General features: G+C 31.2%; 1 protein-coding gene across 1 annotated transcript; it reads right to left on the reverse strand.

Moving 5' to 3' along the window:
* Window positions 1-54: 54 nt before the first annotated feature.
* LOC120210128 (fatty-acid-binding protein 1-like) lies at window positions 55-7,655 on the reverse strand. The gene is made up of 5 exons (XM_039208931.1): window positions 7,649-7,655; window positions 939-1,071; window positions 522-759; window positions 329-420; window positions 55-220 (listed from the first exon to the last, which is right to left on the reverse strand). Exons 2-5 carry the CDS (start codon window positions 970-972, stop codon window positions 87-89), a joined length of 498 nt encoding a protein of 165 aa, XP_039064862.1. The 5' UTR covers window positions 973-1,071; window positions 7,649-7,655; the 3' UTR covers window positions 55-86.
* Window positions 7,656-19,179: the final 11,524 nt, after the last annotated feature.

Genomic DNA, 19,179 nt, shown 5'->3' on the forward strand with positions numbered 1-19,179 from the left:
ACATTAAAGCTACGTTTTATAGCCAGTTGCATTTGCATTATTATCCGTTTTATTAATCAGCGGCCTTAGTCCGAGAACCTATATATCTAGAACAGAGAAATCAAGGACTTCCCAAACTTATCTTTGGCATCCTTATCAAGTGGATCATCTCCCAGATACAAATTGATATAAGCCCTGCAGAGAAGTTCACTCTCAACCTTGGATATCACTTCACCCATCACTGCAAACCAATCAAAAACACAACTTATTTTCTCACATTTCTGCATGTAGTTATACTCGGTAAGAATTCAGATATCAGAATAACACCATTTCACCTTCAGACACTCACCCTTGGTTTCGAGAACATAGCCTGGAAGCCGAGAAATCTCGATGAGTGACCCCGGTGTTAGCTGGATGTTATCTGACGCTTCTCCCATGAGCCTGTCATAAACAAAAACAAGTAATTTTTAAGTGAGTTCTACTCAAGGGTCTCATGTTTACTCGGATCGCAGGTGCTTCAAGAAAAGCGAAAAGTCGAGTACTTGTTTGCTACTTGGTCCTTTCCACCTGTTAGTTTCTTGATGGATGCTCCAAGACCTTCCTCAAAGTTCTTTCTTACCATGCTCATGGTAAGGCTAGAGAAATCAATCACCAATCTTACCACCATTCCCACATCACTATCAATGACCAATTGATAGAGTTCCTTGTTGAGTTTTTCAGGGGCTTTCCCAATCTTGGACTTCAACAAATCCTTCAGTTTCCCATTGTCTGCATACATCCCTGTAAAATCATTGATCAATTCATTGAATGTTTAGTTTCAATATTCAGTTGGGACATTGATCAAACACGTGGTTGAGAAATGCCAACAAATTCTTCTCTTGACCACATGACTATACAATGATCACCATCATGAAATTACATACATGCATTAGGAATCTGGGAATTTGAAGAAAGTTAGCCAAAGCCGTAAATCTTGATGCCCAATCCAAGCATGGATTTCTTCCTGACACCAACGCTTTTCAACCGTTTCCCATCATCCAATTTAACCGGGAATGAAACTCCAGTCTTCGGTTCCACTTCAACTGCAACTTCCTTCCCAGCTTTGGCGATGGAATTCTCAACAGTGGTCGCCATTGCGGAGCCTCGAAAACAAGTTTTAACACGAATGAGAAAACAATGAAGATGGTTTTATGATGTTGTAGCTTGAGAACCCCAAGGGTTTATATACAAGGAAGACGTGAATGGTGAGATAAGAAAACACATATAATTGGCAATTTAAAGGCATTGCCATCTTACAGCCTACAGGCCTACTGATATCTGCATCAGATCAAAAAAAAAACGCTACTGTTTGCTAGAAATTTATCCCTCATGAAATCAACTTAATTTAGAAAATTTGAAATAAACACAAAATAATGGAATAAAATTAGTTGAATTCTAAATTAATAGAAAATGGAATTAATCCAATCCAGAATTAAATATAATAATATGATATAATTCTCATAAATACAATAAATTTTTTAAAAATTAAATATATTTTCTTATTCAACATATATTAGTATCTGATCAATATATGTAATTTCTTCAGTTGTAAAGGAATCGATCACACATATGAAGAGGGCACACATCTTATGAAATCTTGGAAATATTAAATTACTTCTGTTCTTTTTCTTCTTCTTCAGTTTATGTACTTTGATCTGCTCAATCCCTTTTACTGTGAAAATATTTTTTTAAGTTTAATTTCAATTCATCTAAATGAAATTAACTCGAAATTATTGTTATTTTTTTAGATTCTCTATCTTCCGGTTCAAAATGTTGTTGATCCAACGATTCCATCAACAGAATATTGGTTCATTTACATGAAACATTTATGTCTTTCCGCCACGAGGATGTCTCAGATACGACAATCTTAATATACTGCAAAGTAACGCCACCAAACTTTCACGCTGCTCCTTTAATTTTCTTTTGCATCTAAAGGATTAAACTAGAAACTTCCACTTCAACCCAGAAGCAACCTCTTTCTTTCTTTTTCTTTTCAGTTAAAGGTAACTCGATCAGCTATTGGTTTATAAAAATGTAAATAAGTAATTATAATTTCATAAATTTTGTTTTAAAATCTCCTATGCAACGGTAGAGATCATTATTACAATGACTAAGATGAAAATAATGTAAAAGAAGATCCGCATCCATATAGATTTTGATTTTCAAAAGTTATATGTTGGATTTCGAACGAAATGTGTACATCGTCTTCATGAATTATACCACTTAAGTCAACCCATGTTTCAATTAAAACTATGAATCCATATCTTCATGAAAACTTCTCTTCTAAATCACGAATCAAGTAACCTAAGTGATTAAAGAATTATTGTTATTTTTTAAGGTTCTGAATTTGTACATGATGTCCATAGGAGTTTATGAACATTAATTATCAAATAATTAAGAATTTTTTGAACGTATACCAGACTTTAAAAAAAAAACTCACCTAAACTATTTGCTTGGTAAAGTTTCTTCAACTTGCAATGCTTATTTATTTATTCCTTAATTTAGATATTAGATAGAATTATTTTAAGAAAAGTTATCAAATATACATGTATAAATTTTAGTTCACACAAAAATTTTTTATTGCGTAAACTACGCGTTTAGTACCTAAACCATAAGTTTTAGTCTATTTTAGTGCCTAAATTTTCATTCTTTTCAAAACAATACCTAAAGGTTATTTTTGTTTCATGTTAGTACTCCGTTCAAAATTTAACGTTGAGTTTTGGAAAAAAAAATAGAAAATTTAGGTACTAAAATGAACCAAAACTAATAGTTTAGGTACGCTTTTGAAAGAAAATGAAAGTTTAGGTACTAGAACAGACCAAAGGTAATAGTTTAGATATTAAATGCATAGTTTACCGTCATTTATTTTAATGTTGTGTGTACTATCTAAGATTTAAAATTTATAATTCAGAGCTTTAATTTTTAAAATTTCAATAGGTAGAATTATGTAAACTTTAATTTATATGTTCTATATGTCATTATGTTAGTCTTATCTAAAATTTTCTTAATAATCGTGGTTTCATAAGAGGTGGGATAGACATGTAAAAGTTTAATTTATATTTTTTTAATAGTTTAATTTACATATTAAATAGCTCTAATTTATTTTTTTAAATATCTTTTACAATATTTAATATAAACAGCAAAATTTGTCACTTTTGTTTTAGTTTTATAAGCTTTTACTCACTGAATTTAAAAATATAATGTTTTATTTCTTTTGTTTCGTTTTAAGTAAGACATGATCACTAAAGGTTGACAGCCGTTAAACCTTTAATGGTTTGCTGACATGGCACTGTAATTATATAAAATTAAAATTACATCATTTATACATAGATAATATGTGGATTAAGTTTTGATCAGTTTCCTTTCATATTTGTACATTTTTGCTCACCAAATTTAAAACACAAGTTTTGGTCACTTATGTTATTGTTTTATTAAGTTTTGATCATTTATGTTATCGTTTTATTAAGTTTTGGTCACTAAGACGTTGAATGTCATTAGTTTAATGATGTGACCCATTAATAAAATTGTCTAATTTTATTTTAACCCCTAAACTTTAGACAAAATATTGATTATGGGTCCTTTTGTAAATTCAAATTCGCTTAGGGAAAACATTTCAATTTATCCATTTTAATAGGTTTTCTTCCCAACCCTATTATTGTTCATCTTGTCTCTGATTCTTCTTTAGACATATCTGCTCACCAAATTTAAAACACAAGTTTTGGTCACTTATGTTATTGTTTTATTAAGTTTTAATCATTTATGTTATCGTTTTATTAAGTTTTGGTCACTAAGACATTGAATGTCATTAGTTTAATGATGTGACCCATTAATAAAATTGTCTAATTTTATTTTAACCCCTAAACTTTAGACAAAATATTGATTATGGGTCCTTTTGTAAATTCAAATTCGTTTAGGGAAAACATTTCAATTTATCCATTTTAATAGGTTTTCTTCCCAACCCTATTATTGTTCATCTTATCTCTGATTCTTCTTTAGACATCTCTGCTCCATTGCTTTATTTGCCTTGTTTCAATGACTCATGTTGCATTTCAAGAATAATGCAAGACTTCCAACTTCTGATAACAAATAATAACACCACAAGTTCAAAGAAAAATGAGAGGGTAGGCATCTAGAGATAAAATGAAGCATCGAGTAATCTCATTTATACAAACTAAAATTCAATTTCCAAATATAGATATTGAAGAAGACAAATCTAACAATGAATAAGAAGATAACCCAATGGATCCAAATAACCTGGTAATTGGATATCACTTTACATGGTGATTTTCCCTTGAGAAAGCGCATCCTGTGAAACTTAATCGATGAATCCAAACAACCCGATAATCGGATCCATGAATTTATTCAATCGAAATGAATCCAAAATCCATGATCTTCAACGTCGACTATTTGTATTTGCTCAAGAACAAGCAATTTTTTAATTATAGATCCTATGAACAATGTTCGCCTTATGAATCATCATTAACCCTTACAGCTAGCACGATCTATTGCACCACTGTCACCGCGACGACATCCAAATATCTCATTTCCACGATGACTCGATCAAACAACGCACAGTCAGAGCAGAGCTCTAGTACTAAGTGAGTGTCTATTTAATTTTCATAAACGTCGTGGAGGTCAATCATGTTCAAATGCAATGAAACATTCTTGACAATATTTCACATCACAGGGATTTCGTTGGTCAACAATGCGTTCGAGATGGAAGTCTGGTATTGTATCGTCAATAACACCACCATTGAAGAAGCTATAGTTTTCTCGGCTCGAAGTAGTGTCATCGTCGTCATGGTGAATCTTTTCAGAGTTTTAATAGCTAATTATTTGTATTTTTCATGATCTGCATTACTTCTTTTTATACATTTTCTTACAACCCTAAACTCTAAAGCTAATATTATCCCTGTATTAATTTGAATTTACAAAAAGACCCATAATCAATATTTTGTCTAAATTTTAGGGGTTAAAATAAAAACAAAACCATTTTACTAATGGGTCGAGTCGTTAAGCTAACATCATTCAACGTTCAAGTGACCAAAATTTAGTAAAACAATAACATAAGTGACCAAAACTTAATACAATAACATAAGTGACCAAAGCTTATGTTTTTTAAATTTGGTGGGTAAAAGTGCAAAATATAAAAAGAAGGTAACCCAACAATCCTAGCCCACCCAACTAGAGCTGGGTATACAGGCTACCCGACCATTTAGACTGCGAGTTTTGACGGTGCGGGCTTAAACGAATAAAAAGCCCGCAATCATAAACAATCTTGAATTCTAAGGACCGCAGTCCGTCCATTTAACTCGCGGACTAAACGGGCTTACCCATTTACTGTTTATGTGAAAAAAGAGAGAAGTTGGGGAGATAGAGAGAAACAACGGAGAAGAGAAACAAAAAAAATGAGGCTATGGTTCCTAAAATTTTATGACAAGTTTTAATGTGCTAAACGTGTAAGGGCTCCACCCAGTTTTGAATTAATGCAATATAATCCTCAAATATATTTTATTATTTTAATTTTGCACTCTAATTTTATGTATGTTTTTTATCACTACCTCAAGTTTTATATATTATTTGCATATTATTATACTTTAACTTTTTAATTTAATTATTATATTTATACATGGTTTAATACTTAGATTTTTTTTTCTTTTTTAACGTATATGTATATAGTTTTTCTTATGATTAATTATTGGAGTATAATAAACGTTTTATGGCTTATTTATATATATTGATGGTATTAATTATAAATGGTAAATACATATATAAAAAGATGGAAACCTTTTTGCTTAAGTTATCGTATTACGTTACTATATGTATAATTAATACGTTCAAACTTCAAAATTGAATATCATCAAATTAAAACGTGAATTGGGCTTTAGATTTCAGTGCACATAAAACGTGAATTTGACTATGGCTAAAATGCACATAAAACGTGAATTGAGCTAAGCATGAATTGTCTTCCGTAAAACATAAAATAAATTTAAAAAAAATTAAATTAAACGAGCTACCCGTGAACTACCCGCAGGTATACCCATTAAATCCGAGGGTTTAACAATCCAGATGAAAAAACCCGTAATTTAAACAAACTTTATTTTTTAAAACCCAAAACCCGCCCGAGCCGCAGGTTATACGGGTAACCCGCGGGTGTTAGCCCATATACCCAGCTCTACACCCAACGCCCACATCTTGCTAAAATTTTAATTCAATTTTAAAATAATAATTTTTAAAATTATTGCCCTAGTCAAGTAACCGTCTTTCATTGTCTAATTCCAGTACACACTTTACACCCAAAGTATCAAACACCTAAATCTCACGAGGTCACCTCATCTCCCAAAAATTTCACCATCAAACTCAAGCTTCTATTTTTGGGTTACTCAGATCACTACTCAGTCAAAGCTCACTCATTTAGATTCCGGTGGATCTACCTTTTCAACGCTCAAGATATGACAAGAAAAAACCCTAAGCAACCTCCATTCCCATCTCAAGTAAGCTTACATTAAAAATAGAAATCAATGGTGTGTGTGAAATTTTGAAATCATATTTATTACTTTTAAATGAATAATCGTTCAATATAGTGGTAGGAAGTGAATATTCCTTAGTATTTTGGTAAGATTATATTGTTTTATGTGTTTCAGGTAATTTGAAGCCTTGAGAGTTTTGTTCTTCTTTATTAAAGAGAATGGCTTTCAATTTCTGTTGTAGGTATTGACCTATTTCCTTTAGTGCTGAATGAATTTCAGCTCATTAGTATGAGCATTTTAAAGTTGTTTCGTTGGGTCTTTTTGGGATTATAAGATTTAAAGAGAAATAGCTTCTCCAATGTATCAATATACATGTTTAAAATAAATGGTTACTTTTCAACTAACTTGAAAAGTATCCTCACAGTTTTAAGGACTTTTGATTAAAATTAAAATATTTTATTTTATTTTCAGTTTAATAACAAAACAATTATATTGAATTTTATTTAGGAACAAGGAAAACAAATGTTTTGTGAAATAGGGGCCTTATACTTACATAACTAATGTTGAACTGGTTTCTTATTTTCTATTTTTGTAGATGAGTTTATAATTAGTTCATTTTATGCTACTGAAAACATGATTCTTTTCTTAATCGAATTAGATAACAAGGAAATGAATAAAGTTTATTTTATATAGTGCATCTTCAACATTTTCATTTCAACAGTTAATAGACAATGGTGTTAAGTTTCTCTTCTAACTATTTTCTTTTAAACTTAAACTTCTGGCAGCATCAGTACTAAAATGAGCCTAAGTCGTATTTTATTGCTTGTTTGCAGAATATATCATCTTTTAATGAGAATAAAGATGTTAATTCTTTATTTGTTGATTCGATGATGGTGTCTGGGAGGACGAAAGACAAAATTCAGCAGCCAAAAAATTCAGCTTGTGAGTCTTATGTTTCAAAATTTGATATCTTGCAATGGTGGAAAAATCAACCAAAGAGATATCTGATTCACGGCTAAAAATGTGTTTGTCATACCTATCTCGACTGTAGCTTCCAAATCGGCTTATAGTACGAGGGGTTGTGTCCTTGATTCTTTTCGTACTTCATTGACTCCAAAAATAGTTGAAACACTTGTTTGCACTCAAGATTGGTTACACACCTCTCGATCACCTATTATAATAGAGAAAAAATTTCTTGCCTTGAAAGAAGTGGAAGAAGGTTAGTTTAATTTTAACTTCTGATTGTTTATTTTGTTGTTTATTCATTATTTAAAGTTTAAACGTAAATGCATGTTTTAATCTTATTTTATTTTATTTTGTGCATAGTTGTAAAAAGCGCGCCTGAGGCGCAAAAGCGCAGAGGCTCACTGAACGGGGCTTTTTCAACACTGAAGCGAGGTACGTAGCCTAGGCACACTTAGGCACAGCGAGGCGCAGCCAGGCGCGAGGCTCAGTCGAGGCGCAATTGAGGCGCGATGTGGGCTTAAAACCTTGTAATTATTACTGGCATCAGCAGCCTCCTTGAACTCCTTGTTCCTCACGAAGTGTCTGGTTGTAATCCGTCTTGAACTCTTGAAGTAGCGCCTCGAACTTGGACTGGTTGAGGTTCTTGTTGATTTTGGTGTTAAAAAGGGTCTCCATCTCATTGAAGTCGGTGGAGTATAACCTCGGCGTCAGAAGGGTCTCTTTGATTGCTGTTTTGGCGGTTTTCTTGCCGCCCTTGACGACGGTCTTTGTTGTTGGCTGCGAAGTGGATGACATCTTGATGGTGGTGAACTTCACATAACGTGAGTTGGTGAAGATTGGAGTGCTTGAACTGAACTTGGAGATAGGCTTTACGAGTGCCATTTCAGTTGCCATTTTTGGTGGAGACGGTGAAGACAGAAGCTAGGATGTTGAAGGAGAAGGTGTTTGAGTTATAGGCGAGGGACAGTTGATTGAATCTCTCATCCAACGAAATTTGGGTCTGTGAATCGAATACTGACATGTGTGATTTCCATTATAACATTATTAGCAAAATGCTACTTTAATTTTCAGCTCTACGAATTTCACCAAAACTCCACCATTGGTTGACAAAATTTTGGATTTAGTCTGGTATAGTTGAGACAAGCTTTGATGTATATAATCCATACATTATTCCTTCTGCAGATAATTTTATTTATGTGGCCCAGATTTTTATGGCCCAAACAATGAAATAATCAAATAATATATGTTTATTGAATTTTACTTTCTTTATTATTTTATTTACTGTATATTTTGTTTTTTTAAATATATTCATTAAACTTTATGTGTTAAGTTTTTTTATCATTCCATCGTTTTCAAGGTAACATAATGAAGACGTGGCTTATTTTAGTATTAAAATGAATCACCTTTTAGGACTCCTAAAACTCTCAATCGATTCTCAATCGACCTTCTAATCCACACGTACTAACCTATCGATCGGTCGCTTCCTCATTTTCTTCGACTAGCGACTGCGACGTTAAACATCATTTTTAGCGACTTGATTATGCTTGTTGATAACTTTTATGACATTAGGTTGGTATTTTGAGTTTGAGAATGAACTCTATTGAATCCTAATATTGGGTATCTATGATATTTGAGTTTGATTGCTTTAATATATACATGTATTACAATTTTTTGGATATCATGCGCCTCAAGGCTCCAGGACACTTTGCGCATCTATGCGCTTTGAGCCTTTGATAACTTTGATTTTGTGTGATGTAACCGTGAAGAATTTAACTTTGGAGCAACCAGACATCATTATTGATGAGATAATTAATACTTTGAATGATTTCTAAAGCATGTACTTTGAAATTTTGAATTACTTAGGGGTTGTTTGTTTACTTCAGAATGATTAAGCGTTGAATGATTCAAATACTGAATGATTTAGAGGCTTTGTATGAATTAGCTCTAAATGTGACATGCTGTTTGATAATGACTCTGAATCATTCAGAATGTACTTTTGTGCTGAATCATTCAGAATGTACTTCTGTGCTGAATCATTCAACACTGTTTTATTGAATCAGTCAACACTGAATCATTCAGAGGTGAGAAAAAAACAGTCTGCATGTTGAACGGTTCAGCATTCATTGCTGAATGGTTCCATTCAGAGCCAAACAAATAGCCCCTTAGTGACCTTACTTAGTGAATTACAGTGCATTTTGAAAGTAATTTTTTATAAATCTTTTTCTTTTATTCTCTCATCATCACATTTAATTAGAAATATTGCAGGAAACAGCGGAGGAGAATGCTTTACTATTATAAAATAAATTTAACATTTTCAAAGTATTAAAATTTAAAATTATTCACGAAAGAAATTAATGGCATTTTTCATTCAAAAATTAAAAATTGCATCATTAATAATATGCATTGAAATATTAAATTTAAAATTAAAACTTTTATTAAATTAAAATTTATATTTGTATCGGATATCCGATCTGAAAATTCAGATATCTGATTTTTTTGGATCGAACCGGATTATATCCGTATCTGAAAATACACATCCCTAAATTTAAATTATAATCTAATGAATATAGTTGAATTAATTTCTAAACTTTTAAGTCAAAATTGAACGGCTAAAAGTAAAAGCTCGCCCACTTCCAACATCATCTTTTCACAAGTTCCATAGCAAAAAAGTCAAACAAATTCACAAGCTAACAAAGAATTTTTGTGACTTTCTTCCCTACCCATTATTATTGTTGTTGCTATTTAAGAGTGGATGAATTTTTTCAAATGCAATTTTAAAGTAAAAATGGTTTATTAAAATTTAAATAAGATATATATATATATATATATATATATATATAACGATCTTATATTTTATTATAATATTTAGAAATTTAAAAAAAATATTCCCCAAATAAACAAAAGAAAAATAAGCCTTAAAAGTCCTGACTAATACGTTTTTTTTTGTATTTTTCTTTGTAAATCCAAAATTTTACATAATTTCCAGTGGGATACATGAACTCCTTTTTTTTTCAGCCCACCGACAAGGTCGACCTGGTCAAATAACAAACTTTTTCTTTGATTTTTTGAATTTTTTTTAAAATTTTAATAGAAAATGATACCAATTATATATGAGCTGATTATTATTTAATATAATATTAGTACAAAAAAATTCGAAGAATGATAAATATTCAATAAATTATTATATTTAATTTTAAAAAGTATTAATTATTATTTTAAAGTAGCCAATAAAATTACTAATTCATCAACGATGTTAATAAACCAATCCTGTTTTGTTTTTTATTTTTATTTTCTAAAATCCATATATAATTTGTACTATATATATATATATATATATACAAAACTTACAAAAAAAATAACTCTTAACCTTACGATATTTAAATTAAAAAAAATTAAATTGTTTGAGTTGAATTAAAATTTTAAAAAAGTTGAATAAATAAAAAGTGAAAATAGTAAAGATGTTATTTTAGTCTTTTAGATAAATAATTTGACTATTTTATTATTTGATCCCTGAATTTCTTTTTTATTTATGGCTTAAAACAAGAGTAAGTGCCTAAGCTATACCAAGAAATATAATTTGGTGTATAAGGAACTTTTTGCAAAAAATAAGTGTCTAATGTTTTATTCGTTATACTTTTGGTGCATATTGTTATATTTTTTTAATAATAAAATATTAAAAAAACTCACCCTCACCCTCTTCTTCCCCCTCCCCTTCTTCCCCCACCCTTGAACCTCACCGTCTTCCCCTCCTCTTGAAACGGCCAAAGGTCGACTGTCAAGGTTGACTGCCACGACCGACCAAACGACAAAAAAGTGATCATCACATCTGATCAAATGGCCAATTATCATGATCAATACAAGGACTTTTTAGGGATTTATAACCCTAAAATGAAATCTTTAATTTATACCATTTTAGGTGTTCGATTGGTTGTGAAAGTATGGAGGTTTTGGTCGTGGGTGATTGGTCGGTCACACGTTGTTGAGTGTTCGACTAATTGATGACGTTGGTGGCGGTCGGTGGTGGCAAAGAGATTAAAATTAAGGTTTTAAAAGTTTTGAATTTTTAAGATTTGAAAAAATAGTTATTATTATTATTTTTTTTTTTTTATTTTAACTAAAAATTCTCAAAATTACTAAAACGTAACATGTGTCACTTAACGGAGATTTTTAACGACAATTAACGTCCGGGCACATGAAAATGTAATGTTGGAAACCAGTGATAGATCCAGAAATTTATAAATAGGGGTCTAAAATTTTAATTTTTTTTTCTTTAAAATAATGGGAGTGCAAAATTTTTTTTATTTTTTTCATTTTTCTTTAACATATTATACTAAATTTCACTTTTTTTCCTACAAATGGGGATGTACTTGACCCCTAGGGGGCTTAGTGCATCCGTCCCTATTGAAAACATTAAACACCTATTTTTAACGAAAAATTCTTTAGATACCAAACTGTATTTTGAAATATAATTTAGACATTTATTTTTGTATTAAACTTTATTTATTTCCTTAATTATTTTAAATCATTTTTATTAAATTTAAATAAAATACTTATAACTTACTATAAAATACAAACGTAACTTCATTAATACAAACAACCTCATTTAAACATATTAATATTAAAAAAAACAACTATATACACATACTTTGCTTTTTGTTACCCTCCGGCTCCCAGGATTCGGCGTTAACTAATCTAGACCGACCCAGATCATACACCTAGTTTTGGTATGTGAGTTTTTCAGTGAGGATTTTCTGCATACACAAAGATTTGAACCTAAGACTTTGCTTAAGCGATATTAAACTATTTATCACTTGAACCAACTCCGTTATACATACCTTTACCAATACACAATATTGCCTATTGGAATGTTTATTATTTGAATTTCGATAATAATTAAAATTAGCATCATGATCATGAAAAATGAAATAAAAATTGATTTGACTTGTAAATTTTTGTTCTTTGAATTTATGAAATAGTTTAAAAATATTCAAAAAATTCAAAAAAAATTAACTTCGTTGAGGTTTGGCCACTAAACAAAGAAAATATAAAAACAGGACAGAGTAAAAAAAGTTTGGAAGAATTGAACTTTACTCTAGCAAATGATGGTTTGACACGTCATCAAATTAGGGTAAATAAGGTAACTTGTGCTTTAAAGTATCAATTAAGTAATTACGTGGCAGCTGACTAACTAAAACCGGATGTCGGTGAGTTAACATCTAAAACGTCAATGGTTTTTGGTAATTAATTATTAATAATTAATAACAAAAAAAAGTAGCATCAATATCAAGGTTGATTTTAGTTGGAATTTTAATGTTGACCGATTAAGTAAGTCTGATGTAAATGTGTTCAGCTCATTAATGTAGATATGCTAATTCTGATTTAAATTTAAAAAAAATTAATTTGATTTACTAATCTATATAAAGTGTTAATAATTGAAAATTAAAATAACTCTAATTATAATTTAGATATAAAATATCTAAACTTTTTATTGGATTCATTAAGAATTATTCGATTATTAAGATTGTTAAATCATTAAGGGTAGTTGGCGTGATATATTAAAAACATTAAAAAGTATCATTTATTGCTCCACCTTAATTCATTATTTGTATCATCGTTTAATAGGTATTACGGTCGAAAAGATTATTGAGTTGCTCTTATTCTTTTTTACTATTTCCTTTGATTTTAATAATTATCATTAAATCTCATATATGTTTTACATAAAATCTTAAAACTTTCAACAATTTATCTAATTATTTTATATCCTTTATTGGTGGTTGTCCCTTGTTCCCATATGTAATGGGATAAGGGGAGGTAAGATAGTAGGCTGCCCCCAACACTAGGTTGAGAACAGCTTCCGTAGGAGACCTCCAAATTATAAAATGCCCTCCATGGGACCTGATCCCACGACCTCAAAGTTAAGAACCTTATGCTCTACCAACTGAGCTGGATATTTTATATCCTTTATTGATTTATCTAATTCAAAGATATAAAGTTTTTATTTTTTAGATTATTTTTTTAAAATGATGGTGAAGATGATGAAGTGGCGACCATAGCTGCCACTGGTTTCGAAGAAGTACAAGGTGAAGTGTGTTATTACTTTAAAAACCTCCATAATTATTTTTGGAACAATACCTCAAACCATATTTGTTAGAAAAATATCCTTCAAATTGCACACGTAGGACTACCTCGCATTTTAAAAAAAGGCAAGTAAAGGCCTCGTGTTATACCGGGTTCGAGTTTCCTCCAAGGTGGATACACTTTTTAGATAATGTAATTTAATATTTCAATTAATGACCTCATGTTACACAAAACGCAAGGTTACCGAGATATTGAAACGTCCCAACAAACTTATCTCTTGTGGTATTTAACATACCTCGCATTATACAAAATGCTAGGTATGTAGTTTTCCAGCCCAAATCGTAAGTGCTTATAGGCATGTTCGGTATTTTCAGGTATTTAATCTTAATTTTTTTAGTAATTTATAAGATTAAAGGTGTAGTATTGGAATTTATTTTTCAGTTGAGGCCAATATTGATAAGCGGGTTAAAAATCGCGTGAAAAATGGTTCTAAAGTTTGTTTTGTGTATGAAGAAAATGCTAAAATGGTTTGATAGCCATATTCGAGGAGGTTCCAGGATTAATCTAAAAAATTTCGTAATTTATAAGATTAGAGGCGTAGTATTGTAACTTATATTTCAATTTAGGGTAATATCGACACATACGAGACATTGTAAGCAGGGTAAAAATCGCGTTCAATATGGTTCCAAAGCCTGGTTTTCTACATGAAGAAGAAGCTAACATGGCTTGATAGGGCATGTTCGAAGAGTATTTTCGGGAAGTTAATCCAAAACTTTTCATCATTTATAAGACTAGATGTGTAATATTGATACTTATGTTTCAATTGAGGATATTATCGACACATACGAGACATTCTAAGTAGTGTAAAAATCACGTTTAAAATGGTTCAAAACCCAAAAAAATTGAAAACTAACGAATATATTTTTTAATTACAAAAGTAGTACATAATTTCAGCTTTACGACTCTTTCTTTATGTTCAACTAAATCCTTGTCATAGTAAATCTTAGTCACATAATTAAAATAACATAACAATAAATATAATGTCGACAATTTAAAAAACATAAATTTTAATATTATAAAATACAATTACATAATTATGATACATAAATTGCAAACGAAGTAATGTTGTCCGATGTGCTTGATCGTAGTTTTGATGGAACTAGAAGTTTCCTGAATCTTCCATGTACGAGGGAAGCCCTAGGTTCTCGAGTGGGTTTGATGGAATGAAAAGTTTCCCTAGAAGTTTCCCGAATTTCATGTATAAGGGAAGCTCTGGGTTCTTAAATGGAGGATGTCACTAGAAGATGTTGCCTTTTAGAAACATAAGCTTTCGAGAATGTCAGGTTACTTGTGTTGAATAAGGTTAATGAGACCGACAGGTTTGATAGAGAGTGAATTGAGCGTAAAAATGGAATTCAGAAATCATGCCTATGACTATAATAAAAACCTTGTCCCTCTAATCATTTGTTTGTTTGGATCTACGACCAGTTTAATGAAAAAAGAGAATGCCACCAGAAGATGATGCCTTTTGAGAAATAATAAGTTTCTCAAGAAGGGCATGTTACTCGTTTTTTAAGAAGGTTGAAGAGATCAGTGAGTTTGATGGATAGTGAATCAGACACCCTCCAATTACTTTTGTTTAGATTAATGACCAGTTCGAGGACGCTACCAGAATAGGATACCTTTTAAGGGTATTAATAAATGAAAACCCACCATGTTTATATGAAAGACGGTTTTGATGAAACAAGAAGTTTCTCGAGAAGGTCATGTTTGATTGAAGAAATGTGAAAGATTTAACCATGAATTTCAAATGGTGACATCCTTTTAAAGGGCATTTTCTTCGGGTGGCCTAACTTATAGCACCGATACTGGCATAAGAATCTCAAAGTTTTGTGCCAAGTCATACCACTAGAAGAGGAATCGCTTATAAGTAGAGACCCCATATTATAATTCAGAAGACCACCAGAAGAGGATGCATTATATAGGCACGAAGCCCGCGCTCTGTAAAATGTGTTTTCCATCGAGATTCATGACCTGAAAAGACACCTCACGTTTTTTATAACTTGAGATTCGCATAGATTCCTGACGTGGAAATACCATTGATATTCTTGACTTGGTAGAAACCTCGCATTACGTATAACGCGAGGTCTTAAGATATTCCTGATGTGGCAGCACCATAGCATAAATAGCTTATTTGACATGTCAATGGCCTCGCGGTATGGAAGGCGCAAGATTTTATAATAAAGAGATCTATAAATATGAACCATAATCATATTGGATGCATCACTTCAAAAAAAAATTTAATGACAAGATTTTTTTTTTGCAATTGTGTTCCATTCCATAACTTATTTCTACACCACTTTCAACATGAAGATCAAGAAAATGAATTGTATGGTTTGATTTCAATGAAGCTTAAAAAATATACAACACAACAAATGGCTTTTTTGCAAGTATAAGTTTCTTTTGATGAGCCCGACCCTGAAGCCAACCCTGAAACTTACCAAATAGGAAGTACCTTCGAAAGATGTTTAGGGATTACACAAACATGTCAGTGGTATGAACATCGAGTTGACTGTAAAACTTGAGGAATAAGCATCTTCATCAAGTAATGTAAAAGCAACTCAATTGTCCCAAGACCAAGAGGATGAAGCACGAGATATGCTATGAAAAACATTTTCGTCTTCATTAGACATTTCTACAGAATACGAAAAACATCTTCTAGCTCCTTTTATATTCATTTCAACTAACTATAACTTCATGTAGTTCTTTTTTTATGTTTATAAACTAGTGTTTAAATAAATTATCATTTTGAAGTATAATTTGATTGATATTTTAAATATGTGATCTAACAAAACTTAATTAATAAATTTTAAAAAATTTAATGACAAGATTTTTTTTTTGCAATTGTGTTCCATTCCATAACTTATTTCTACACCACTTTCAACATGAAGATCAAGAAAATGAATTGTATGGTTTGATTTCAATGAAGCTTAAAAAATATACAACACAACAAATGGCTTTTTTGCAAGTATAAGTTTCTTTTGATGAGCCCGACCCTGAAGCCAACCCTGAAACTTACCAAATAGGAAGTACCTTCGAAAGATGTTTAGGGATTACACAAACATGTCAGTGGTATGAACATCGAGTTGACTGTAAAACTTGAGGAATAAGCATCTTCATCAAGTAATGTAAAAGCAACTCAATTGTCCCAAGACCAAGAGGATGAAGCACGAGATATGCTATGAAAAACATTTTCGTCTTCATTAGACATTTCTACAGAATACGAAAAACATCTTCTAGCTCCTTTTATATTCATTTCAACTAACTATAACTTCATGTAGTTCTTTTTTTATGTTTATAAACTAGTGTTTAAATAAATTATCATTTTGAAGTATAATTTTATTGATATTTTAAATATGTGATCTAACAAAACTTAATTAATAAATTTTAAAAAATTTGAACATTATATTCAAATACTATTTAACAAATTTATAATTTAAAACATAAAAAGTTTTTTTCAATATTATTTAAAAAATTACAAGTTTGACAAAAAAAGAAACTGAAGTTCAATTAACTAAATATATTTTACAAGTTCGATTAAAAAAAAGAAAAACTAGAGTTCAATTAACTAAAAAATTACAATAAGGTTTTTCAAACATTACATAGTTTTCATTTCAAGAAAAAAAACCAACTAATGATGCCTATGTCCATCTGTACCGCACCGTGGTGGACGACGAATCCGACAATAATTCCTACAAATGAATCTATCTTCATTATCATTATTATCATCATTGTTGGCGTCGTCGTCATTGCCATCTACATGTCCAGTACCACCATTAACACTGGGACCGAGACTGGTGTATAACGTGCTCTACGACGATGTTTGCTCAACACTGCAACATTGCTAATGGTGGATTAGATGCGGACGGAAGTGATATATAATATGGTTGAACTGGTACATGAAGGTAATGGGAATGGACAACCATTGTCGGACAAGAATGCCACGTGTCGGTAAAAAACCTTCTGTCGTTACCGATGACGAGGCTAGAGCGTGTCTTCTTATACTCCGACTTGATTCCTTTCCACCTCTACCATCACATTGCGTAAGCGGACGTTTTTGGGGAGACACATAAATTTCTCGTGCTCTTTCCTCTTCGGTCAGTATATATAGCTTTCTATATTGTTCGTACCATAACATGTAATCATTTGAAACATTGTAGTCGAAGATGGGTTGACAAACTGGCCGCCTATTTAATCTCGCCATCCACTGCATCACCCATTTCGCATGATGCATCTCCCAGTTAACATCCATCTTCCCCTATCGTGTTACATGATGCAATGCGTCCAAGTTTTCTGGTGGTAACAGAATCGTTTGGACACAATTAAATTATCTCAACACGCAATTGGTAAGATGCCACTCGACTATCTCATAGACTGTTAACGAGACCATCGACATTCAAACACCCGAACTGAGACCTATTTCAGCCAGAGTACACAATCTAATAACATGATCATTGTACGACGTCCACATGAACTACACAAATATTTTTAAACAAATTTAGATAAATTCGAATTTAAAATGATTTTTAAATTACAAAAAATGAAATCGATTACCTCGTCTGTCATCTTATCGATCAACAATTTAAATCACGTAGAGTTCTTGGTAGGTGGGCGTGAGTTAGTGTAACAATCCACCTATTATTCATATAACAAAATAGAATTATTTTTAAAACCCTAAAAAATATAATAATCTAAATATATAAACATAGTTTATTTTGAATTACCTCTGAAGTAATGGAAATTTAAATGGGGTAAGCTGTGTAGGAATCAACTGTAAAAAAGACATTCGAAACCAAGCCCATGATTGTAACAACATCAAACAACCTCCAATTACTTGTTTGTCTGGATCAACATCTTTGCATAGCTTTCAAAACAAAAAGGCCAACACTATAAATCTCCAACTCTTATATTTAGAGTCCCATAAAACACATAGATGATATAACCACATTAGACACACTTTGTTCTAGGATTTATCAGATATTAAGATCCCTCAATAACTCGTAAAATATGAGCACGAGCAAATCACTACAAAATAAAAATGGTGCGAATAAATTAAAAAAAATTATTGTAAAAAATTACAATAACATAAACTAAAATAAAATTTCAATATTATAAATAAAAAATCAAAATAAAGAAACATAGATTTCAAAAATTACCTCCTGATTTACTGAAGCAGCATTGGCGGGTAGATTCGAAAAATTGTCGTCCAAAAATTTAATCTTGATCTTCCCTCCATCTATATCTCTATCTGTCGGTGTAAGTATGAGTAGTTCGTTCCGTCAACATACAAACTAAGATGGAATGCAACATCTTCAAGGGTAATAGTCGTCTCCCCATAAAGAAAATAAAATGTGTGCATCTCCGGTATCCGCTGTTCTAGCAGTGGGTTTATCAGTGGAGGATGCAACTTCGTACCACCAATTATAGTGCTAACGTAACCAAAATTGGCTTTGTGTAAATACGGAAGTATATCTTTATCAAGGTCTGTGAAATGGTTGATATAATATGTCACCGAACGTTCATACCCCTTTAAATAAATAAATAAACAATTCAAAATAAATATATACATAATATTTTTTTTTTGAAA

The sequence above is a fragment of the Hibiscus syriacus genome, unplaced genomic scaffold, assembly GCF_006381635.1.
Source record: "Hibiscus syriacus cultivar Baekdansim isolate YM2019G1 unplaced genomic scaffold, ASM638163v2 tig00109916_pilon, whole genome shotgun sequence".
Taxonomy (NCBI): domain Eukaryota; kingdom Viridiplantae; phylum Streptophyta; class Magnoliopsida; order Malvales; family Malvaceae; genus Hibiscus; species Hibiscus syriacus.

Excerpts from the sequence above, each read along its gene's own strand:
- LOC120210128 (XM_039208931.1), bottom strand. The coding sequence starts at position 972 with ATGCTTGGATTGGGCATCAAGATTTACGGCTTTG. Across the intron at positions 421-521 it reads AAGGACCAAGTAGCAAACAA|GCTCATGGGAGAAGCGTCAG; the intron begins GTACTCGACTTT and ends TGTTTATGACAG. Across the intron at positions 221-328 it reads CTATGTTCTCGAAACCAAGG|TGATGGGTGAAGTGATATCC; the intron begins GTGAGTGTCTGA and ends ATTGGTTTGCAG.